This window comes from Rhineura floridana, chromosome 4 (genome assembly GCF_030035675.1).
Source record: "Rhineura floridana isolate rRhiFlo1 chromosome 4, rRhiFlo1.hap2, whole genome shotgun sequence".
In the NCBI taxonomy this organism is placed as follows: Eukaryota; Metazoa; Chordata; class Lepidosauria; order Squamata; family Rhineuridae; genus Rhineura; species Rhineura floridana.
Window position 1 is genome coordinate 64,632,999 of NC_084483.1, and position 25,384 is coordinate 64,658,382.

At 43.2% G+C, this 25,384-nt stretch overlaps 1 protein-coding gene across 3 annotated transcripts in view; it reads left to right on the plus strand.

The window, feature by feature from the left end:
* BCKDHB (branched chain keto acid dehydrogenase E1 subunit beta) overlaps window positions 1-25,384 on the plus strand; it is a 100,638-nt gene that overhangs the window by 25,642 nt on the left and 49,612 nt on the right. For all 3 annotated transcript variants that reach the window (XM_061623206.1, XM_061623203.1, XM_061623205.1), the window contains 3 exons: window positions 6,055-6,163; window positions 20,574-20,671; window positions 24,281-24,391. In XM_061623206.1, coding sequence (XP_061479190.1) covers window positions 6,055-6,163; window positions 20,574-20,671; window positions 24,281-24,391 — 318 coding nt within the window. The remainder of the gene's footprint in view (window positions 1-6,054; window positions 6,164-20,573; window positions 20,672-24,280; window positions 24,392-25,384) is intronic.

Genomic DNA, 25,384 nt, shown 5'->3' on the forward strand with positions numbered 1-25,384 from the left:
AATTGTCAAAAGACGATATATAGTAATACCTTCGTTAACAAATCCTCCAGAAACAAAGCTCCTTTTAAGGAAGGCTGTTTTAAAAGATGAAACTGACTAGCTTTGCTTTGGTATGGATAACCTTTCAAGCCTGTGCCTTTGCTTTAAGGTGAAACTGAGTAGCCTGTGCCTTTGCTTTAAGGTGAAACTGAGTAGCCTGTGCCTTTGCTTTAAGGTGAAACTGAGTAGCCTGTGCCTTTGCTTTAAGGTGAAACTGAGTAGCCTGTGTCTTTGCTTTGCTATCAGTAAAGTGATAAGCCTGTGCCTTTGCTTTGCTTGTGTGAAACTGGTAAGCCTGTGTGTTTGCTTTGCATTAAAGAGATCTCTTGCTTTCTCCCAGGACTGGGGAGGGAAGGATCCAATAGGATTCAAAGGAGGGGAGGGGGAAGGGAGGGAGTGGGTGGGTGGGTGGGTGCCGGGTAGGCACCCTTTAAAGCCCCTGTGGAAGCTGCCCTTACCATCTATGAGTGAGTGTAGGAACCTATCCTTTTTCTTTCCATGTTATTCCTCCCTTTGGTACCAAAGGTTTTGTTAAAAAAGTAATGTCTAGGAGCTCATCTACTTTGTTAACTGAAGTATTACTATACCATCAGTCTAAAAGTATTGGTTTTGAACAAGTGCCACAATCTAATTTTCAGTTGATATCCAGGTTAAACTGCATTGTCCTGAATCTAGTTTCAGATGTGCCTAAGCCTTCTGCCCTCAATTTATGGGGGCAAATAGTACATAAAGTATATAGGTGCAGCATAGGCACAGAATAATACTTTGAGGATTATATTCAAACCAGTCCTAAACATAATTGATTTTGACAACTTATGCAACATTGTGATATGGTGATGCTTCAGTACTGTGATTCTGAGGCTCTTTTTATAAGCTTGTTCAATTTTGGTTTGTACCATGCTAGTTTGCACTACACCAATTCTGATAGCTACTGAACAAGCCACAGTTGAGTTTAAAACGTAGATTGATCCATTAATTATTCATTTCTTGTGAAGAAAACTGCAGAGACTCCCAACTGTTTGTGTTGTCGACTTGCATATACCTAACAAGTTGTGGAGCAACTGCAGGCGTTGCTGGATCAGACTTGATTATGTAGATCCACTACTATCTGGTTTCCCTGATGGATGGCCTGTATCATGTAAGAAAGATGAAACCCTGTTTCCTCTGCTTGATCTCTCAGCGGCTTTTGGTACCCTTGACCATGATTTTCTCCTGCACTGACTCAGTGGGATGGGTATCAGAGCAGCGTTTTACGTTGGCTCTGTTCTTAACTCCAGGGCTGTGTTCAGAGAGTAGCACTTGGGTGAGTACTTCTTGCTCCCCTGGCACTTGTGCTAGGGTGTTTGCAGAGTAGTATCGTCTGTCCTGTGCCATTTAACATTTATATGAAGTGGTTGAGTTTTGGAGCAAGGTATCATCAGTGTGCTTCATAACATAAGAATTAACAGAGGCTGTGAAAGCTCTGGATTGATGTCTGAATGCAGTAGTCAACGGGATGAGGGCTAATAAACTGCTTCAATCCTGGGAAGACAGGTTCTTTGTGTGGATGGTTCCTGTGTCTGTGAGATAGGCAAGTTACCCAATCTGGATGTGGTCACACTCCCTCTGAAGGAACAGCTGCGTAGCTTGGGAGTCCCTGGATGCCTCTCTGTCATTAGAGGCCCAAGTCTCCTCTGTGGTCAGGAGTGTTTTTTACCAGTTCTCTCTTACTCACCACCTACAGCCTTTCCTGTACAGGGATAGCCTGATCACTGTAGTCCATGTGTTGGTAACCTTGAGGCTGGATTACTACAATGCACTCTATTTGGGGTTGCCTTCAGCTTGTTTGGGAACCTCCAGCTGGTACCAAATGCAGTGGCCAGACTGCTGATATGACCAACAACATGTGACACCACTGTTAAAACATTGCACTGGTTGCACATCTGCTGCCTTCAAGGTCCTTGGATTGATTTACAAAGACCTGAACAATTCAGGTCCAGGATACCTTAGAGATTGCTTGAACCTTTATATCCCAGCTTGATCACTGAGGTCATCTCCAGGAGCATAATTGGTTGCCCAGTCAGAGAACCGAGAGTTCAAAATGTAAAAAGAGAGAGAGAAAAACCAGACCCCTGTTGGACTTTTTTCTGTCAGTGTTCTTATAATTTTTTGAAATTATTTAAGTCAGCCATGTTCACAGAGTACCTGTAATACTATTACTGACCTTGCCCCATACTCTGACCTTCATCTTCTGCAGTTCAAAAGTTTAAAAACATGCCTGGCTGAGTTTTAATTAATTTAAGAAATTTAGCACTGGAGTCAATGATAAGCCAAGACATGGTCAGTAACAACCAACAGTCAGTGTTCTAAAAGCTGCTTGGCTTGGCTAATCGGGGTCACACCCACACCATCCCTTGATTTCACTGTAGACAGTCAATCAGAGGTTTGATCATTTGCAGGCTTATAGAGTTCAGTGGTATTTATTTCTGTGCAATCATGCTTAAGATAGGTAAAACTGACATGGGGAGGAGGAAGGGGAGGGGGAGGAAGGAAAGGATTGGAAGGGGGAGGGAATAGGAGGGAGGAGAAGGGAGGGTGGGTTTGATTGTTTGCATATTTTTGGGGTTCAATGGGAATTATTTCAGTGCAATCATGTTTGAAAATGGAAATGGACTGCCTTCAAGTCAATCCTGACTTATGTTGACCCTATGAATAGGGTTTTCATGGTAAACGGTATTCAGAGGTGATTTCACCATTGCCTTCCTCTGAGGCTGAGAGGCAGTGACTGGCCCAAGGTTGCCCAGAGAGCTTCATGGCTGTGTGGGGATTCAAACCCTGGTCTCCCAGGTCGTAGTCCAACACTGACCTGGGGGAGGGGCAGGAAGGGGAGGGGGAGGATATTGGGTGGGTGGGTACTGGGCAGAAGTGAAGCCCCTTTCCTTTATTTATTTATTTACTATTTGATTTATATCCCGCCCTTGATCTCAGCAGTAGCCCAGGGCGGCAAACAGAAATGATAAAAACACTTTAAAACATCATAAAAAACCTTAAAATACATTACAACAAAACAACATTAAAAACGTTTTTAAAAAAGCTTTAAAAACATCTTTTTTTAAAAAAGGGTTAAAAACATTATTAAAGAAAACATTAAAAGCAATTCTAACACACAGACTGGGATAGGTCTCAACTCAAAAGGCTTGTTAAAAGAGGAAAAGTCTTCAAAAGGCGCCAAAAAGATAGCAGAGAGCAAAAGGAAAACACTGTGAACAGTATCATTGCTTTCCAGCGTTTCCCCCACCTTTTTATTCTATAGCAGGCACATCTGGCCTCCCACCCAAATGTAAACCAAAGCTGTGCTTGGCCACATCCACACCAGGCCTTTATTTCCCTTTGGACAGTCATGGCTTCTCCCAAAGAATCCTAGAAAGTGTAGTTTGTGAAGGGTGGTGAGAGGAGACTCCTATTCCCCTGACAGAGCTCCAGTGGCCAGAGTGGTTTAACAGTCAGCCGCTCTGGCCACTGGAGCTGTGTGAGGGGAACAGGGCATCTCCTAGCAACTCTCAGCACCCTTCACTAACTACACTTGGCAGGAATCTTTGGGGGAAGTCATGACTGTCTAAAGCAGCCTTTCCCAACCAGTGTGCCTCCAGATGTTGTTGGACCACAACTCCCATTAGCCTTAGCCAGCATTGCCAATGGTCAGCAAAGATGGGAGTTGTGGTCCAACAACATCTGGAGGCACACTGGTTGGGAAAGGCTGGTCTAAAGTGACATAAAGGTCTGGTGTGGATATGGTCAGTGACAGCTTAAAGTTGGGTGGGAGATGACATGTACCTGCTGTAGAATAAAAAGATGAGGGAAATGCTGAAAAGCAATGATACTGTTCACAATGTTTTCCTTTTGGAAAGGAAAGGAGCTTCCGCTCTGCCCAGTACCCGCCTACCCAATCTCCTCCCCTCCCTCTTCCTTCCTGCCCCTCCCCTGGTCAAATTACCTATCATAACCATGATTACACAGGAGTAAATCCCACCGAACTCAAAAAGCATGCAACTGATCAAACCTGCTCTCTTCCTCCTCTATCCCCTTCCAATCCCCTCCTCCCCCTCCCTCCATCCATGGTCAGTTTTACCTATCTTAAGCATGATTGCAAGGGAGTAAATCCCTTTGAACTCAATAAGCATGTAAATAATCAAACCTGCCCTCCCCTCCTCCCTCCTATCTCTTCCCTTTTGCCCCTCCCTTCCCCCTTCTTTCACCCTCCCCCTTCCAATTCCCTCCTTCCCCTCCTGCTCCCCTCCCCCCTCCCTCCTTCCCTCTCCTCTCCCCTCCTCTCCTCTCCCTTCCCCCTCCTCTCTCATGGTCAGTTTTACCTATCCTAACCATGATTGCATGGAAGTAAATCTCATTGAACTCAATAAACATGTAAATGTTCAAACCTGCCTTTCCCTTCTCATTGGCCTTCCTCCCCCCTTCTTTCTTCCCTCCCTCCTCCTCCTCCTCAGCCCACTCCCTCCCTCCCTGGTCAGTTTTACCTATCCTAAGCATGATTGAACAGGAGTAAATCCTTCTGAACTCAATAAACATGCAAATGATCAAACCTGCCCTCCTGCCTCCTCTCATTCCTCTCTTCCCCTCTGCCCTCCCTCCTCCTTTCCTCCCATTCTCATCCCCTGTGGTCAGTTTCACCTATCCTAAACATGATTGCAGGGGAGTAAATCCCACTGAACTCAGTGAGCATGTAAATGATCAATCCATTCTCAGCAAACTTGCACAGGATCCCATTTCTTACCTCCTGGATTAAAAAGCAGAGAAATTCACTGACAGGCAGAAACCTCTTGCGGTTTAGGAACGTACCTATAGCCAACAGATTATACAGCCATGAGAGTGGCTGTATACTATAGCCAGCATGAATTTTTTGCATTCTGCAATATTAAATTGAAAATACCGCCCACTTTAGACAGTCATGGCTTCCCCCAGAGAATCCTGGGAAGTATAGTTTGCGAAGGGTGCTGAGAGGAGACTTCTATTCCCCTGATGGAGCTCCAGTGGCCAGAGTGGTTTAACAGTCAACCGCTCTGGCTGAAGCTCTTTGAGGGTAACTGCTAGCAATACTCAGCACCCTTCACTGACTACACTTCCTAGGATTCTTTAGGAAAACCCATGACAGTCTACAGTGAAATAAAGGTCTGACGTGGATGTGTCTGGCCAGGGACAGCTTTGGTTTAAATTTGAGTGGGAGGCTACATTTGCCTGCTGTAGAATAGAAAGGTGGGGGAAATGCTGAAAAGCAGTGATACTATTCACAATGTTTTCTTTTCGGACAGGAAAGGATCTTTCCCTCTGTCCAGTGCCCACCAACCGCATCTCTTCCCCTCCCCTTCCTGCCTCTCCCCCAGGTTGGTTTCACCTATCCTAAGTATGATTATACAGGAGTAAATCCCATTTAACTCAATAAGCATGCAAATGATCAAACCTGCCCTCCTTCCTCCCTCCCCTTCCCCCTCCCTTTCCAATTGCCTCCCCACCTCCTCCCCCATGGTCAGTTTTACCTATCCTAAGCATTGTTGCATGGGAGTAAATCCCACTGAACTCAATAAGCATGCAAATGATCAATTCATTCTCAGCAAACTTGCACAGGATCCCATGTCTTACCTCCCAGATTAAAAGCAGAGAAATTCACTAATGAACTAATGTATATATATCATGTATGTAATAGTCGGTGATCTGTGATTTTAAACATTTACATGTGTTGTATATATGTATGTTGTAAACTGCTTTGATTTTATGAAAAGTGATATACAAATATTTTTCATAAATAATAAACTCTGAACTATGACCTGATGTGGGTTTTTTATTCTGTGATATGCTGATCATGATAGAATTGTAGGCTATTTCTGAATCTGCTTTCATGCCTGAGTAATGGTAGTTCTTAACATTTGAATTGAAGTAGTAGTATAAGTAGGTGACAGGCATAGTACTTTGTTGCTGTAATTAACCTCTTAATACTTTGTTTTGTATGTATATATGTATTTGCAGATTGTTGTTCCAAGAGGTCCTGTTGAAGCCAAAGGATTATTGCTATCATGCATAGAAGATAAAAACCCTTGTATATTCTTTGAACCTAAAATACTGTACCGAGCAGCAGGTAAAAGGTTTTCCATCTGTGCATAATGTTAAAAAACATGAAGATGACCTTCTGTATAAACATGTTAGGAAGCATGGTCTAGTTTTGTAGCCAGGTTCATTTTCTCATGTCCTGGTTTAAGTAGTTTTTGTAATATTTGCCTGAATACTAAGAAATAGATTACTTAAAGCACACTCCTGTGTATGTTTATTCAAAAGTAAGTCCCATTGTGTTGATTCCTGATGATTAAAGTGGGTGGTGGTGATTCCTCTGGAGTCACAGTTTGCTGAAGTTTTTTGAAGCTCTTATTTGATTCTAACAAAGATTTCTTGCTTGATAGCTATGGATTTGTCTCCCCTGTCTTATTAACAGATTAAAGGTTGTGTGACAGTCTGGAAGGTAATATTTTCTTAAGGATTGAAGAATGCAGTAGGCATGGTTTATGCCACCCAGAAGGCAATGGCTTCATTTTACTGTTAATGGTATTTGGGGAATTTTGCTGTAATAATAGGCCAAGGAACCTATTTATAGTAGTTGGGGAGCTTTATGTTTCAGGTAAGAGGAGCTAAGATCTAGCCTTATTTTGATAATCTTCAAAACTTGAAAATTATGGATGTAGCCATATTTTTAGCTTTATATTATGGGCTCATTCACATATAACCAGAGCTTGGAAAAGTTACTTTTTTGAACTACAATTCCCATCAGCCCCAGCCAGCATGGCCACTGGATTGGGCTGATGGGAGTTGTAGTTCAAAAAAGTAACTTTTCCAAGCTCTGCATATAACACTAAACTATGGTTTAGCATTGTGAAGAAGAGGTCTAGCAAGCCTTGAGCTCATGTGCTTCCTTTAAACTTGTCAACTTTGTTCTTCTCCAGGGTGGCAGTGAGGAGGAGCTTTTCCTTCTGTTTTAGATTAACTGCAGATTGTTGTGACATCTGAACCCAAACAAACTGCAGTTAGTCTTAACCATGGTTAATGAAAACAAGCCTATTTCAAACCATAATTTATGAATTTGGCTTATTTTCACTAATCATAATTAAGATTAATCACAGAGACACTATAAATGGTAATTATTAAAAAATGGAAATGCCTACTTTCCTCCAAAACAGCTTCAAGGAGAGAAAGAAAGGAGGAGTGTGCATGAGCTTGAGGCTTTCTGTGGCTCATGCTTATAGCACTAAACCATAGTTTGATGTTACATGTGAACTAAGTCTATATATGTTACAGTGTTAGTTGAAGAGGTGAGTTAAATTTCTCTTATGAAAGGAATGAGCAATTCCTTTATTACAAGCAATCAAGAGAACTCTGGGGTTAATATATTATGAGTTGTATCCTTGTGGTTGTGGTGTTCAATTTTCAGCAACGCTAGAAATGGAGGCTTTTGACAGTTTTCAAGCTAGAATCTTGGGGTATGATCCAGATCTTCCCTACATGCATTTGGTCACAGGCAGAGCATTCTGCACAGGAGAGGACAGCAGAGTGAAGTGCTATTTAAAAGGGGAGTCCCATGCACAGAGCAGTTCATGTGGGGCAGGGGACAATGAAGGATAGAAGGAAAGGGATTGGATCGAAGCATCTCCTCAGTTTATGCTGGCTGAAGTTCAGCAATATTATTTGGACTCAAGTGTGTATACTGCATTGTAGAAATTTGTAGAAATTTGGTTATTCACATGTTGCAAGAACTGAAAAGTTGACAGAAGGAAGCAAACAGTATACAGTAGGGCCCCGCTTTATGGCGATTTGCTTTACGGCGATACAACGGTCTCAGTTATACACAATTAGACTAAAGCCCCACTCATACGGCTCTTGTTCTGCTTTTACGGTGGTTTTCGGGCATCACGTGCCATTCTATTCAATGAGTTCCACTTTACAGCGGGGGTCCGGAACATAACACTCCGTATGAGTGGGGCCCTACTGTAGCCTCTTGAATAGACAAAGCACATTGTCCTGAAAAAGAATCATTGGCAATCACTCGTGGCTGAGTAAGATTGTCTTCCAAGATAAGGTCTTTAACAGTGGGTCCGTAAGTGACTGTGGAGGCCAATTCTGGATCCACAAGCCTCCCACAGTGAGGACATAATGTTTCCAGATGGAAGATGAGGATTTGTTTGACGTGCCTTCCGCTTAACTCGTTTGTCCCGTTCGCCCTGTATTCATGCTTCTTCAAAGTCCACAGCACCTTTGATAATAGCCAACCTCCATTTGGGACATTCATGGGCCAAGACTTTCCAGTTGGACTTCCCAGTTGTCAATGTTCATGTTACATTTTTTTAGATTCGCTTTAAGAACATCTTTAAACCTCTTTTGCTGTCCACTGATGTTCCCTTTTCCATCCTTAAGTTGGGAGTAAAGTAGCTGTTTTCCCTATGAGTCCGGCCATCACAGCGGGTATTAGCTCCACCTATCGTGCGAAGGCAAGAATGTCTTTGAAGTCAAGACTAGGGGCGTCAGGCCTCTCCCACTCCCCAGTTCATTCTTGCCTTCGTACGAACAAGATTGAGATACTATAGCGTAGCATTTAGCTAAGTTTTTTCGTATTTGTCTGTTTATTTGTTCTGACTGGGTGCGAACCTAGTGTTACTTGTGTGTCTCCCCAGTCCATCCTTTCCCTGTTTTTCTGTTTAACTTCATTTAAGTTTATTTCTACTTCTTTGGAGGGTTCCCTCAGAGACCGCGGCTGCGGTTCTCCATGTTTTTGTGTTTAGCCTTCCATTTACTTTTATTTCCCTTGCTTGTCTGAGGGTCCCCACAGAGACCGCGGCTGCGGTTCTCTACCTTTTTTGACCGTTTTTGAGCCTTTCCCTCCCTGGCTTTGCCATCCATCGGGAGCTCGCGGCTTTGTCTCTCCCGTAGCGCTTTTCCTGCTCAAGCCGCGCTCTGTGGAGCTTTTGAAGGGACCGCGGCTGCGGTTCTCTTCCAGGCGGGAGCTTGCGGCTGCGGCTCCCTGCCCTTTTTCCCAGACACCTAATTTCAGCCTGCCGCCTTAATTCAGCCTGCCGGGGTTCTGCCTCTCCGGAGCCTGTTGATACGGCTCCTTTTCTCCCTCTATCTCCGTGACTTCAATTTTCGCCGCAGAGAGCTCTGCAGCCGGCGGCGGCAGCGGCTTGCCTTCCTGCTGCCTCATCCGTCACAGGCTTCTCTTGGAAGTCTCGTTCTTGGGGTTTTTTAGAGCCGCAAGCGCGGCTATCGGCCCCGCGGCTCCCCCTGCGAGACTGTGCTGGGCTACCCTTCCCCCAGTTCGTTACCAGACGGCCGCCATTGCTCCGTCTATCTCCGCCATTTTTAGATCATTTTTCCTGCCATTTTTTTTTCCCGGGCGCCATTTTTGTTGGATTCAAATTTCCCGCCTTTTTTGTTACCCCTTTATTAACCAACGGATACCTTCCCTGCAAGCTATCTCTATGTGTGTTGTCTGTGTGTTGTAGACAGACTTAAACAGGGCTTCCTCACACACAAATTTACTGTGACTGTATCATCAAGGCTGGAGTTTTAATACAGTGGCTGCCTTGTACTAAAGTTGAATTATATTCAGTACCATCAAGGCTGGAGCTTTAATATCAGTGGCTGACTTGTACTAAATCTGAATTATATTCAGTATTATCAAGGCTGGAGCTTTAATATCAGTGGCTGACTTGTACTAAATTTGAATTATATTCAGTATCATCAAGGCTGGAGCTTTAATATCAGTGGCTGACTTGTACTAAATCTGAATTATATTCAGTATTATCAAGGCTGGAGCTTTAATATCAGTGGCTGACTTGTACTAAATCTGAATTATATTCAGTATTATCAAGGCTGGAGCTTTAATATCAGTGGCTGACTTGTACTAAATCTGAATTATATTCAGTATTATCAAGGCTGGAGCTGACTTGTACTAAATCTGAATTATATTCAGTACATCCTGCCCCCTCTGTGGCCGTGTACCACGCCTGAAATCCAGCCTACAGCACTAATCTGAACTATATGTTGTACATCCTGCCCCCTCTGTGGCCGTGTACCAAGCCTAAAATACAGCCTATATTATACAGGCTATATTCTAACGCTGATACCACAGTGCATCCTGCCCCCTCTGTGGCTGTGCACTTAGCCATCTGCCAGTGTATTCTACCCCCTCTGTGGTCGTACACTGTGCCAGTTCGGGTCTTTACATCCTGCCCCCTCTGTGGCCGTGTACTGCACCCAAGTTAATATAAGATGCCAGAACAGCCAGGCATGTCGCAATCAGCCAATATGATGCCAGATCAGCCAGGCATGTCACAAACAGCCCAGCCGCAACACTCTAAGGCGACTAAGCCTAAGCATGTTAAAGCAATGGCTAAGACAAAACATCTTTCAAGCCATAGCAAACCAAAGCGGCCACGCTATGCCTCTGTGCCAACCCCCACCACTACCACAGCAACTCAGGCACACATAAGCGATATACTTCATTCCCCTGCTGCTTCCTCTGACGAGGAAGATTTTGCTGGCTTCCACACTCAGCCTTTGCCTAACCAGCCTCCCTCCGTTTTACCGTCCCAAACATCTGCTCCAATAGCCACTCAGGCACAAACATCTACCACAACTGGGCTGCTGCCATCCCCTGATTTCCTCTTCCAACTTCAAGCCATGCTGGCATTTTTCACCCAAATGCAGTCACCACCACAAGTTCCTGCCATACCCCAACTCAACATGGACCAACGTGCGTGTCATGAAGCTCATCCTTCCTGTTCACCTAACCCCTTTGATGTAGCCAGAGGCAGATGTATTGACGAAGCCTCGTATGCGGAGGAGTCAACCTTCACTGACCACGTTGAAGGAGATGACTGGAGCGACTATTCAGATCATGAGGAGGATACATCGTATCGCTTGTTTAATGCTTCAGACTATCAGCCCCTGGCACGCAGGGTAGTTAATACCCTTGGTCTCCAGACTGCGCCTTCAACTTCCTCCACCCCAGCCATCAAAGGGGCCAAGGTTCTCAAATCCCCTGCACCTACTGAACATTACATCCCGGTGCCGGACCCGATTGCCAAATTGGCCTCTGAAGAATGGGCTCACCCATTCCATTCTCGCCACTTCAAGAACCTGGCTGATAGGTTTTACGCCCTAGCTCCGGACTTTGCCACCAAGTTAGATGTCCCTGGCATAGATGAACCAATCGCTCGCCTCGTTTCACGTTCTCTCTTGTCCAGGGAAGGGGAATCCCAACTAAAGGACACTACTGAGCAACGAATAGACTTCGCCCTCCGCAAAAATCACGAGGCCACTGCCCTCTCCATGCGTGTCTCCGCTTCGGCCTCCATTTTCTCCAGAGCAGCTATGATGTGGCTGGATGATCTTCTAGAGGACACTAACCCTGATCCTGTCGCACTCAGAAGGTCACTGGTAAAGTTGCGTAAGACAGCAGCTTTTGTGGCCGATGCCACCTTGGATGCCACTCAATTGGGGGCACGAGCCATGACGGCTCAGATAGTCGCTCGACAGACCCTCTGGCTTCGCCACTGGCAAGCTGATTCAGCGGCCAGAATGAATCTGTCCAGGGCTCCTTACTCCGGATCGTTACTCTTCGGCGAGGAAGCTCTAAAGGCAGTGCTGGTTGATCCCAAAGACGCCCACAAACCGGTTCTGGCCACTGTCCAGAACATCAACCACAGGCCTTTCAGGCGATCTCCTTCCTTCTGTACAAACCAGCCCTTTCGAGGAACGCGGCCAGGAGGACGAGGCCGCAACTTCAGATCCTATGACCCCAATTCCTTCAGGGGATCCTGGAACCAACGCTTCCAGGGCAGAGACCTACGGCTGGCTTGTCAACTTCGACAAAAGCCATCTCCAACCAACCCAACGCCTACTACATCTAGGGGCAATGTTGGACACCCTGCAGGCAATGGTATTCCTGGCTCCAGATCGCATCACTGCCATCACAAGCATCGCAAGGTCCCTGATGCAACAAACATCAGCAGACGTCATGCTTCTAGCCAGGGCGCTCGGAATGTTCATTTCTACAATCCATATTGTGCCATGGGCTCAAGCCCACACTCGGCATCTTCAATGGACTCTACTGCCCTTTCAACAGGACATTGCCAGCTCCAACCATCGCAAAGTTCGCTTGACCCCCGCGCTGCGCCTCTCCTTCCGCTGGTGGACGAGGTCCCAACACCTCTCCAAGGTCACGCCGTTCAGAGAACCACACAGAACTGTTGTAACCACAGATGCCAGCCTCATCGGCTGGGGAGCCCACTGCAGCTCCCAGTACGTTCAGGGGGTTTGATCCACCACAGAGCAGACTCAAAGCATCAACTGGCTGGAGCTAAAGGCTGTACATTTAGCTCTACTTCATTTTCAGTCTCTGTTCCCTTTGGACCATGTCCTCATTCGAACGGACAACACGTGTGTAAAATCACATTTGAACAGACAGGGGGGCACCAGGTCTCGTCCTCTGCAGGACCTAGCCTCCCTCATCTTTGTCTGGGCAGAACATCATCTACAATCCCTGAAAGCAGAACATCTCAGAGGGATTTGGAATGTGACAGCAGACAACAGGTTTTTCCGGGAGAATGGAAACTTCACCCAGCCATTTTCCATCGTCTTCAGAGTCGGTTCGGCGAATTCTCAATCGACCTGTTTGCCTCCAGTCGCAATTGCCAGCTTCCCAGGTACTTTGCCCGATACCTGGATTCAACAGCGGAAGCAATGGATGCTTTGACAATACCGTGGCCAGGTGGTCTCTTGTACGCCTTCCCTCCCATACCATTGTTAGCCAAAACCTTGAGGAAGGCACGAAGCGAGAGGGCACAGCTGGTTCTGATAGCACCATTTTGGCCACGCTGACAGTGGTTCTCAGATCTTCTGGCAATGTCAGTGATGGATCCTTGGACACTTCCAGTCAGGCCAGACCTTCTATCCCAGGGTCCAGTATGGCACCAGGACCCTACTTGGATCAATCTAACAGCGTGGCGTTTGAACGGGGACATTTGAGGTCAGCTGGCCTGTCTGATGCTGTGATTGATATTATTTTGGCCTCGAGAAGACCATCTACCACTCGTATTTATCAACATACTTGGGTGGCTTTCTCCAAGTGGTGCCAGTTCCACCACCATGATCCATCCCAGGCCACCATGCAACAGGTGCTGCAATATCTCCATAGCGGCTTTATGATGGGACTTAGACCCAACACTCTACGTCGACATGCGTCCACTCTGTCGTCCATTCTCTCAGTGTCCTCTCCTGGAGCTCCTATTTCCTCACATCCGTTCATCAAACGTTTTTTGAGGGGAGTTGCCCTACGCTCTCCGGCTGTTGTCCATCGGTTTCCCTCATGGAGTTTGCCGAAAGTTCTGCAGGTTTTGCAACGCCCTCCGTTTGAACCCATCAGGACTGTGCCCCTACGTATGCTGTCCTTCAAGGTCTTGTTCCTGATCGCAATCACATCTGCCAGACGCGTTTCGGAGTTGGGCGCATTGTCTTCTGCTCGACACCTCTGCGTCTTCCATAAGGACTCTGTTGTGCTGAAGACTGATCCTTCCTTCCGTCCCAAGGTTGATTTGGTTTTTCATTGCAACCAGGACATTGTTTTACCTTCCTTTTGCCCGAATCCTACCGATCTTCTCGAGAAGTCTTGGCATTCGTTAGATGTCCGGAGGGCTCTCAAGACCTACCTGTCTAGGACCCAAGAGATTCGCGAACGGAGTCTCTGTTTGTATCCTTTCATCCAAGGTCTATGGGACATAAAGTATCCAATTCTCCCTTACCCCGTTGGTTAAGGGCATGTATTACTTTAGCATATGAGTCTCTGAAGCTGTCAGTTCCAGCTAGTGTAACGGCTCATTCTACCAGGTCAGCTGCCACTTCGGCTGCTTTTGCCACTAATGCTCCTGTTGCCGATATTTGTAGGGCTGCAGTCTGGTCTACCCCACACTCGTTTATAAGGCATTATAAAATTGATCGCTATGCCTCTGCTGATGCTTCTTTTGGCAGACGAGTGTTGCAACAGGTTCTTAATCAGGATTAGCATGTGGTCCCACCCTGTATGGGCTGCTCTGGTACATCCCGCTGTGATGGCCGGACTCATAGGGAAAATGGACCATTGGTCTCACCTGAAGGGTGATTTTCCTATGAGTACGGACATCACGACCCTCCCAGTTGGAGGATGACTATATATTTTCTAATGTGTTATTTATTACTGTTACGCTATTATATTTAAATGTAAGAGTGAAGTCAAGACTTCTAGTTCTGTTATACCGCTATGTTGGAGTCATGTTACTATGCATGGTACTATTGTGTTATTTTCCTGCTGCCAGGCCTGTTGGCCTTGTTCTTGTATTTTTAGATATTTCTCCTTAGACTCGCTGCGAATGAACTGGAGAGTGGGAGGGGCCTGACGCCCCTAGTCTTGACTTCAAAGACATTCTTGCCTTCGCACGATAGGTGGAGCTAATACCCGCTGTGATGTCTGTACTCATAGGAAAATCACCCTTCAGGTGAGACCAATGGTCCATTTTGGAAGATGTTGATTAGGCATTCTAACAACTTAACCGGTCCAGCGAAGTTGATGTTGAAGGATCATTGTTTCGACACTGGTAGTCTTTGCTTCTTCCAAAACGCTAACATTAGTTCGTCTGTCTTCCCAAGTAATTTGCAGAATTTTCCGGAGGCAGCATTGGTGGAATCTTTCAAGAAATTGGGAGTGGCGTTTATCAGTGGTCCATGTTTCACAGGCATACAGTAAGGTCGGTAGTACAGTGGCTTTGTAAACAAGCATTTTGGTCTCCCTGCGAATATCCCGATCCTCTAACACTCTACGCTTCATTCCGGAGAATGTGGCACTCGCAGAGCTCAGATGATGTTGAATTTCAGCATCGATGTCAGCTTTTACAGAGAGATGGCTGCTTTCTCAGCTTAGCTGGCACGGAGTCAATGGAAAAATTATGCAGCTGTTGATGCCTGGCCCCCTACTTTAAAGAGTAATGAAAGGAGTTCGGTCTGTGGCTTCTATAACTACTGGTAGGCATTAGATTTTTCAGCTACTGGTAGGCATCTGGAGTTTCACTCCACGGTGTGAGTGTGCACATTTGGCATAGGGAAACTCCCAGAGATTGAGAATGTTTCTCTGCTTTTCAGCATCTATTGGGTTTTGTTTTTATAATGCATTTGTGTTAAAGTAGCATGGATGCTTAATGTGCCCAGTAGTGGCATGTCTGTGTTGTTGACCTAGTTTCCTAATGCCATGTGCCACTGCTGGCTACCAAGAGGAAGAGTTGGAATGGCAAGGGAACAGGAAGCTTCATGCAGGCACATCAGTTTTGATCTGCTGCTGCGCCTGCACTATGCTGAGCTCTCCACTGCGTTGCCTCTTGCCCTCAATAACAGCAGCAGCACACAACATTGGGAAGCCAGGTTGGAGGTGCAGGCATGCACACCTTGCTGGCCTCTATGGAATATACCAAGGACTCATTGAATCTTTCATGGTATCACAACAAAAAAGAAAGGTAGTGTTCCTTATAGTATTTACATGCTGAAAATATTTGTGTGAAAAATGAGATAAAAGTATATAAGTCCTTTGTCTTGTTTACAAGGTAAAGAATGGATAATAATGGTAAAAATACAGTTTTGTCGCCTTGAATAGCAAAGGAGATTTTAATATTTTTTACTGTTGACCAAGATTTGTTAATGTAAGTTGATCTGTAATGACGATGCAGGAGGATGCAACACAAAATACTGTACTGTGACGATTATAGGAGTGGCTTGATTTTGCTAAAACAAATTTAAAATGTTGCTACTGTGGCTTTATTCAAAATACAAGAATTGTTTTAAACAACATTTTAAATAGAGGTGTATGATTTTTTTTAAAAAATGTTGCTTAGTGGGTCAAGAGTGCATAGTGGTAATTCAAAAGAAAAAATGAATCACCTTGACATTATCAGGTTTAAGTTTCTTGCAGAGAGTCTATTCTTATGTGTTAGGACCTTTTCAATTTCATTTAATTCTACCATATATGACATGAATGGTGTAGAAATGATTTGCATCAGTGGTTGTTATAGTGACATGGCAGGTAAGATGGGAAAACTAGTTTGTTTTTATTCAGGATTGAAAATATCCTGTTACACAAATGTATGCAATTTACAATTAACTGTAAATAAATTTAAAATTTTGATCTTCCAAACACACGACTTGGGATTTGTGAATGTTCATAAAATCATAGAGTTGGAGGGAGCCTTGTAGGCTATCTGTTGTTGTTGTTTTTAAATTTTTATCATGCCTTTCCTCCCAAATGAGCCCAGGGTGGTAAACAACTAAGTAGCAAAACAATGGGTTATATCCCCCTAAATTAGTCATGTCCATTAATTTCAATGGGTCTACCTTGAGTAGGACTAGCTTTGGATATAACCAATAAAATTAAAAATAAAATGAAAACATATCTAAAACATTTAAAACAATCTAAGAACATTTTAAAAACTCTGAGAACATTAAACATTTTAAAAAACCAGCCACACATCCTCACAGCTAATAATTTCAAGTTTGTCAGCAACAGTGTCTTTCATCCATCAAATGCTTGGATGTACCGGAATGTGTTGAACTTACTCCTGAATGTTGTGAATGGAGGAGACAGACTTGCCTCAGGGATGGCATTCCACAAATGGGAAACTGCCACTGAGAGGGCTCTGTCATGGGTCAGTATCAATCGGGCAGCATCCTGCAGCAGCAGCACCGACAGGGCATCCCTTGCCAATCATTGGACCCAAGTTGGTTGAGTGTCCAACACTTTGCTGGAAGGGTAAACCCAAATCATTGTCAACAGGCGGCTGCCCAGTTTTTCCTTAAAAAACTCTAGCAAGAGAAAGCCACCACTCCCCTAATGTTAACAGATCTGGTTGTGTGTCAGTTCATATCTACCTATGAACTTGTATCTTACATACATGTTTATGGAAGTATCATTTTGGAATAAAACTGTGCACCACAGTGGTTACTGCACTAAATACTACTAATTTAGAAATTCCAATACTGTCTTGTTTACTTGGGGGAATTAACAAGAAATAGAATGCCACTATGATTAAAAATTTTATTTGCACAAAATGGTGGCCAGTGATGAAAATGGCTTTACAACTTGCAATGGTAGTACAGAAATATAAAATAAGAGGGTTGAAGTTACACAGGCTACCCAAGCCTATGATGCATAGAACATAAGCTTAAATAGCTCCTATTACAGAAATAGATATAGACAGAGGTGGAAGGTTTACATTACGTAGATTGTAGATGGGCACTAGGGAGCCATCAGAGTTGTAGCAGAAGCCTAAACACACTGGGGAGGGGGGGAATCTTGAATGCAAATGACTGGGGTTTAGATAATCTGAAAGAGAGATTAAAAAATGAGAGAGAAGTGAGAAAACTAATAATTACCTGCTGGAGGCCTGGTAGCCCTGGCAAATCGTAAAAGAAAATAACAAATACAGCTGAGAGGCCAGGGGAGAGAAGAGGCAAGGGTAAGAGCTGTAGTTAAGTCTAAAGAAGTCTTGCTTGTGCAAGAGGTATGAGCTGGCTTAAAGAAGAGAGACATGGAGCCTCCTAAAATGTGTTAAGCCCATGAAGACTGGGCAGTTTTGGAATCTGGGAGATGTCCAGTTATAGTAAAGAAGATTCCTGATTAACATTAGTTTTAACACAAAGGGTGATTAAATTAACAATAGTGCTGGATTGAAAGGGACATAGAATGCTAATTAATTTGTCATTTCAGACATATCAATACAAGTTTTCTTACTGCATAGTTGCAGAGGGTCTTAAGGGCTCTCTAGCCAATTAGAACTCATAGCAAGATGGCTAAGGTGTTGCTGGTGGAGAAAGGTGGTAACCTTTCCCAGGAAATGCAGATTTAGTCTTTACGCAGTTACTGGTGGAAGATACTGGTTAGAGGAAGTCCGCAGAACCAAATAAAGGCATATGTTTGTATAAGAGATCACGAACATTCTAGGGACTAATTAGGCTTGTAGGCCGTGCAAATGCACAATTTCTTGCACAGCTACTGCTGTGGAATGAGATTTGACTTAAAGTGTTGTAGCTTTCTCTGATCTCTTTGTACTGGCACTGCACTGATTGCTCAGAATAAAGCCCAGTCACATTGTTCTGGAGCATGTGCAAAGTTCTAGCTGAACCAAGCATCTTAGACACATTAGGTAGATGGTTCCATTGATAAACTGCTTTTACTTTGAATAACTTTCTTCTAATGTTCAGGTGTCATCAATCCTCCTGTTAACAATATATGTTTAAAATCATTGGATAAATATTTTGCAGATTTTGGCTTTTGAAGCGGAGGAGATCTTGGTTCAGACCCTTATATAGTGAAATTCCTTAGGTGGCCTTTGAGTCTCACTCTCACAGCCTGACTTACCTTACAAGTTTGTTATGAGGTAAAACGCTGCTTGGAATCCCTTGAGAAAGCATGACACAAAGTATAAATAATAGTTTGGGTCACTTTATGGGCAGTAATGAGCAAGTGATAAGTTGGGTAATATGACTTCACTGTATTACTATACTGAAAATAATATTCAATCAAGATGTTGAATGATGTAAAAAGCTAATATTTGATGCTAAAGGCAGTTAATGGATTATGCTGTTCTGAACTCCGCTTGACATAAAATACTTGTAAGCCAAAAATCCCTGGGTATGTTATCGTTTTTGCTCATTAGTACAGAGGGGGAAACGTTGGCTTGTTTCAGTCAAACCATAGCCAAAATTAACAATATTTTGTAGATTTTGATGGCATAATAATTCCTTGCGGCCACAGTGAAAGAGGAGAGCCTGGGACTTGCTGTGGTTGTCCATGGATGTCTGAATGTGGGCTCTATTTACAAACTTATAAGCCTATCTTTACAGACATATGGCACAGATGTTTGCTTCTTTTCTCTTTTTTGTTAAATAAAAGCACAAATACTCAGGAACCTGCACTCTGGGTTCTTTCTGCTGTTTTCTGCATTGCCATTAAGGTAGAGCCTACATGATGGTAACAGAATTTCTGATTTAGCCATGTGTTTATCTCTTCAAGGAAAAGCTGGTTCAGCCAATTTAGAGCAGGTGATATCTTGTGATTACATAAACATAGCTTTTCAGAGCTGCTGCCAAATAGGAGATTTTGAAGAAGCGGTGTGTAAAAATGCCTTTTTGTCTAATGGACAAAAGAGCTCTGCTGCTTTAATTGAAACATACCAGGAGAGGCTGAATTCCCCCCCCCTGGAATAATTTACTATATAGCAGTGTGTTATTCTGTGGGTTGCTAGAGTGACTAAAATTACACCTGGAAACTATGATTGAAAATGCCCAGGCTAGAATAATTGCTTCCACCGGTATTATATAACTAAGCACAGATGTCATTGTTAGTGAGAAAACAGTGTGAAAGGACATTCACATCTAAAATTACCAGCATTCACATATGCATACTGATATTTCTAGGCCGTTTCTTTATTTCTTTGGTCCTTCACTGTACTGAGTTAAGCTAATGAGGCAAATGGGAATTCTCTAAGCTGGATAAGTACCTTATTTTATTTTAGCAGAAAGGTCAGCTAAGAATGCTCAATAATAGGGAATATTAAATGGAGTGAGATAATTCCATGAAAATTTGAATGTCTCATACTTCTGGCTATGCTTTTCACTCTCAAAAGGCCACTATTGAGGATGGGGGATTCTCCATAATGGCATGAGATTTGGCAGGGGCAGCAGGTGGGGAAAAGGGTATTGGAAATGGGTGGCTCCAGTTCTCAAGCAGAAGAACTTTTGTGCAGTGAGCCCTTTGGATCCAAAGCCATGTCGTTCAGAAGTGTTGTTCTCAATCATAGCTGTTCCTTAGAAGTCCACCTATACAATTTCAAGTGGAAACATATTACAAGATTTTGTTTTGCTTCTGATAGATTAAATTGTTAATAGATGGGCTTGAATTGAATGGATACTGGAAATGTACATTGGAAAATTTTTGGAGTAGTTCCTTGTTTGCTGGTAGATTTATATAGCAGTATTAACCCAATGGTTCATTCACGTTAGCTTTCAGTGTGGCATTAGAACTTTAAATAAGTACCAAAAAGAAAACAAACACAAAAACCCCAACTTATTTCCCAGATCTTAATATGTGTAAGGTAAGCAGTGGCTTCCATATGGTATTGGGGGTGTCTGGCCACCATGGAGCCCTCATTTCCTGCATATTCTTGTATTTTTAGCTTCATCTGTTGAATTTATGTTCTTGTGTACTTTGTCAGTTCTTTATAGTTTTGGTGCTTCATCACATTCATCTGTCATGTTACTTTGATCATTAGATCTTGTCTATGGGAAAATGGTTTCCTCTTGCACTTTAGATCGTGTTCACCTAATACAGTAAAGCATGGTGAATGCAAAGCAAATTCCAAATAATTAGTATTTGGCATGTAAATGTTTAGTTTGAGAATCTAACCTACTTTTGCTTTCATTTCATTCAGTGGAGCAAGTCCCTGTAGAACCATACTACATTCCACTTTCTCAGGCAGAAGTGCTTCAGAATGGAAGTGATGTTACACTGGTGGCCTGGGGTACTCAGGCAAGTGAGATTTGTGAGCGATTGATGCATTTTTAAAAAATTATGTTAGATTGTTTTCTGGATTTTGTTTTCTAAACCAGGGTTAGCCAGCATAGTGCCCTCCAGATGTTGTGGGCTACAACTCTCATCATTCCTGACCATTGCCCACACTGATTAGATCTGACAGGAGTTATTCATAGTGTCTGGAGGGTACTTCATTGGATACTTCTGTTCTAAACAAAGGTTTTGGGAGTTGTATTAAACACAAATTGGCAAAAAATAAAATACAAGAGATTTGATCCAGACTTATGGTGCAGTCCTACCTCCCCCCCCCGGATAGGGCTTTGTGAAGCATCCACAGTCCTCCTGTTCATGGCAGGTGCAGCAGAAGTTGGGGGGGCATAGTATAATCAGGCCAAATGCCATTGTGTAGCTGCTGTGAGACTGGCTCAGCATACTGAGCTGACTATGAGCTGCCCCCTCTCTGCTGTCAGAATGCCCTGTTTTGGGGGTATCTGGTGTCCCCTTTCAGCAGGCTTCCCACCCACATGTTTGGCGGCTATCTTGCTGAGCCAAGAAAGCTGAATGGAGAGACATCTCTGCCTGATCCAGCCCAGCCTGGCATACAGTGTGTTTGGGTTGCTCTGCTAGTTTCTTGTGTTTAGGTTTCATTGCAACAAATGTGAAAAGTTAATTAAGACTTGTCCTGTTAATTTCACTGGGATCCAAATGCAGTTTAGTCTGGATCCATCCCACAATCTTTATCTAATAAGAAAAAATATATTGCAGCACATTGTGGGTTTAGCTGCACTGAATACCTTTAAATTAGATAGAAATACCATCCATTTTTCTTGTGTTTTTTTTTGGGAAAAATCTGGTATGAGACTCTAGATAGCATTAAGATGAGGGTATTATGCACTTTTTCTGTTTGATTATCTCCATGCATTTAAACAAATTCAAATTCCTGTTTGGTTTTATGATAAATTTTATTGTTTTATTCTCTGTATAGTTTATTTTTACGTACACTGTTTAGAAATGCTAATGATTGAGCAGTATATAAATTCTAATAATAATTGAAATGGAACTTAACTCTTATATTCATTATACATCTTGGAGATTTATTATTAAACTTTCAATCAGAGGGTTCACAGGTGAGGAACAATAATTAAACATTAATATCAGGGTTAAAATACAATAAAAACAAAAACGATAAATCCAAGTGAGCTGAAGAAACAGATATGCTATACAGCAACCAATAAAATAACATGGAAGCACATCAACCATAGAAAGTCATTGTAAAAAGATCTTTAGTTCCCCTTTAAAAGGACCAAAATGAATTTAGTAAATTTCAAGAGTAGTTCATTCCATAGTCTAGACTCGAGAGGCTACCATAGAGAAAGTTGCCTCTGCAGTGGTCATTTATTTATTTATTAGATTTATATCCCACCCTTCCACCCTGTAGGAGCCCAGGACAGCAAGTTGGGTCCAGCTTGATAGATGACACCATCAAAAAATTATCGGAAGTCAATTTTAATTATCTTGGAGGTACATCTTGGACAAGATGCACCCTCAGATATCCTTGACCCAGACTGTAAAGAGCTTTAAAAATAAGTATCAGCACCTAGAATTTAGCAGGGAAACCTATGGGCAACCAGTGGACATACAGAATTAATGTTATATGCATCCTGTGGCAAACACCAATCAATCTGGCTCCCACATTCTATACCATGAAGCTTTTGAACAATTTTTAAAGGTGGTCCCACATCACACAGTGGCCAAATCTGGCTCCCTATGAAAAGGTGTAATTGATAAATCAGCTAGAATAAACAAAACATTCTCTTGGCTACTGCATCACCAGAGCTGGGTCCAGCAGAACTCCCAAATAGAGAACGTATCACTGGGGAAGGATGATCCCATTCAAGACAAATATTTCCATCACTTTACTAGTACTAGGGTTGTCCCATATGCATAAGTTTGTCTTACCTGAATTAAATTTGCTCACCCTCAACCAGACGATCAATTACTCTTTTTTTTTATTGCTACACCAGTTTCACACAGAAAGGAGAAACAGAGTTGGGAATCAGCACATTTGTGACAGCTAGCTCTAAAATTCTGCATGAACTTTCTAAGTGTTTTCATGTAAATATTGAACAGCATGGGGCACAGTATAGATTCATGGGGAACCCTGCAACAGAGCTCCCAACTGGAGAAACAAAATTCCCCCAGAATCAACTTCTGAAGAGATGGGGAAGCTCTGGCCCACCAGGCGTCCCGAGGCAGGCCCCAGCACCCTGCCCAGACCCTTTCCACCCTGCTGTCATTTGTCATCCCCTAGTTTGATGGGGACCTAAATGATACTTCTCATCACCACTGTGGTACTCCAGATGCAAAGGTTTAAACTTCTCTGCCCAGCCTGTTGTGATTGGGATGAAAATTGGACTCTCCCCATTCCTTTGTTTGTTTGTTTATTTGATTTATATCCCACCGTTCCAGCAGAAGCCCAGGGCGGCAAATAAAAGCACTAAAAACACCATAAAAACAGACTTTAAAAAAGGTAAAGGTGTCCCCGCACTTATAGTGCGAGTTGTTTCTGACTCTTAGGGTGACGTCTTCCAACGCTTACTAGGCAGACCGTATATATGGGGTGGGATTGCCAGTTCCTTCCCCGGCCTTTCTTTACCCCCCAGCATATGCCGGGTACTCATTTTACCGACCACGGATGGATGGAAGGCTGAGTGGACCTCGACCCCTTTTACCGGAGATTCAACTTCCTCCTTCCGTTGGAATCGAACTCCGGCCGTGAGCAGAGCTTCGGCTGCGTTACCGCCGCTTACCACTCTGTGCCACGGAGGAAAACAGACTTTAAAATACATTAAAACAAAACATCTTTAAAAACATTTTAAAAAAACTTTCAAGACATCTTTTAAAAAAAAGGTTAAACATACTGTTTTTTAAAAAAAGGTTTAAAAGCATATTAAAAAGCAATTCCAGCACAGAGGCAGACTGGGCAAGGTCTTAACTTAAACACCTGTTGACCTATACCACTTAGTTAAGGACCATGGGAGGGCTCGATTTTCATCCCCATTGCAGTGCCCTGATCCCTTATCCAGCACCCATGACAGTGATGACCTCCTTTCTTCAACTGATCTGCTTGGATGAGCTGATGAAAAGAGTTGAGTGGGGGGAGAAGGGGGCTATATGTGTGATTGTGTACATATTTTTCTGTTTGTTAAGGGTGGTGATTGTATGTGGATCTGCACCCACTCACTGTGTGAATGCAGCTACTGCCATCTTTCCATCAGGGTGATGTAGCTCTCAGCCTGAAAAATAATCCTCATCCCTGACTATTTGGAATTGTCTTGGAAGATAGCAGAAGATCAGCAATGCAGTGCCCCAGCATCCAATCCTACCTGACGTTTCAGAAGGATATCATGTTTGCTATCAAGTTAACTTCCAAATATTCATATAATCCTAGGGTCATGGCATTCTAGGGGAGTTAGGACAACAAAGCATGTTCAGTTTTATTGCATGAGGTGGAATATTCAGACGTACGCCTTAAGTGTTGTTGAAATGCTACTTTAATAGTCTATATATCTAATATACTATTGCATGTTTTCACCCAATATTTAGGTTCATGTTATCAAAGAGGTAGCAGCTATGGCTCAAGAAAAGCTTGGTGTGTCCTGTGAGGTAATTGATCTGAAGACTATTCTGCCTTGGGATGCAGAGACTATATGCAAGGTAGGAACATATAATGCATTAGTGCCTCCAACCATTTCAATTATTTTCTCATATCATATCTCATTATGGAATAACTACCACTAGAGGCCTCTGTTAGCTCAAGTTAAACTGAGTTTTGGCTCTGTTTGATTGACTACTGTACTGTGAAGACAGAATTTTAGCTTGTTCCAAAATAATTTGAAAATCTAACCTATACTTGTTCAGTAATATGAAACTATAAAAAATGTGGTGTATTAGCTTTCTTTGATGGAGATGGGTGCAAAATCAGGGCACCTGCATTCAGAATACTGACTTGAACAGAAATTTATTACCCATTGTCTTAAAAATAGTATGTGCGTTTTTTTGCATTGGATATATTTCTGGATATATTTGGATGTGAATCTTTTTCAGAACTTTTAGAATAAATGGCTATCTTGCAATATGTACTGTAACTGAGATTGTTTCCCCTATTATTATACAGCCACGAGAGTGGCTGTATACTATAGCCAGCGTGGATTTTTCACATTCTGCAATGTTAAATTGAAAATACCCCCCATGCCATACTGATGCTTCCCATAAGCTCATTTCAAAACAAAACCTTACAAAACGTATAGTCCTGAACTCAGAAACGCTTGCTTAACAACCCTGTCAATTTTCATGGTGATACACAAAACAGTCAGAGAGAATCGAGAGTTCAAAGTCTAAAAAGAGAGGAAAAAAGTGAGAGCCCTTTTGGACTTTTTTCTCTGAGAGTTCTTGTGACGTTCCCTCCTTTGGCTCCACCTGTCAGGTTCCCACCTGCTTGTGGCTACTGCCTTTCACTAGGCACCACCTCAGGACACCACCAGTCAGGATCGTTGTTTTTATTTTTTCTCACTCCGCTCTAGCACAGATCCCTCAAGATCCCACTGCTAGGCAGCACCACCAGCCACTCCCTGTAAACAATACTTCTGGAGACTTCGCCTGAGTCTCCCTATGACTTATCGTTACTTTGTGTCTGGGTGCCCTTTTCCG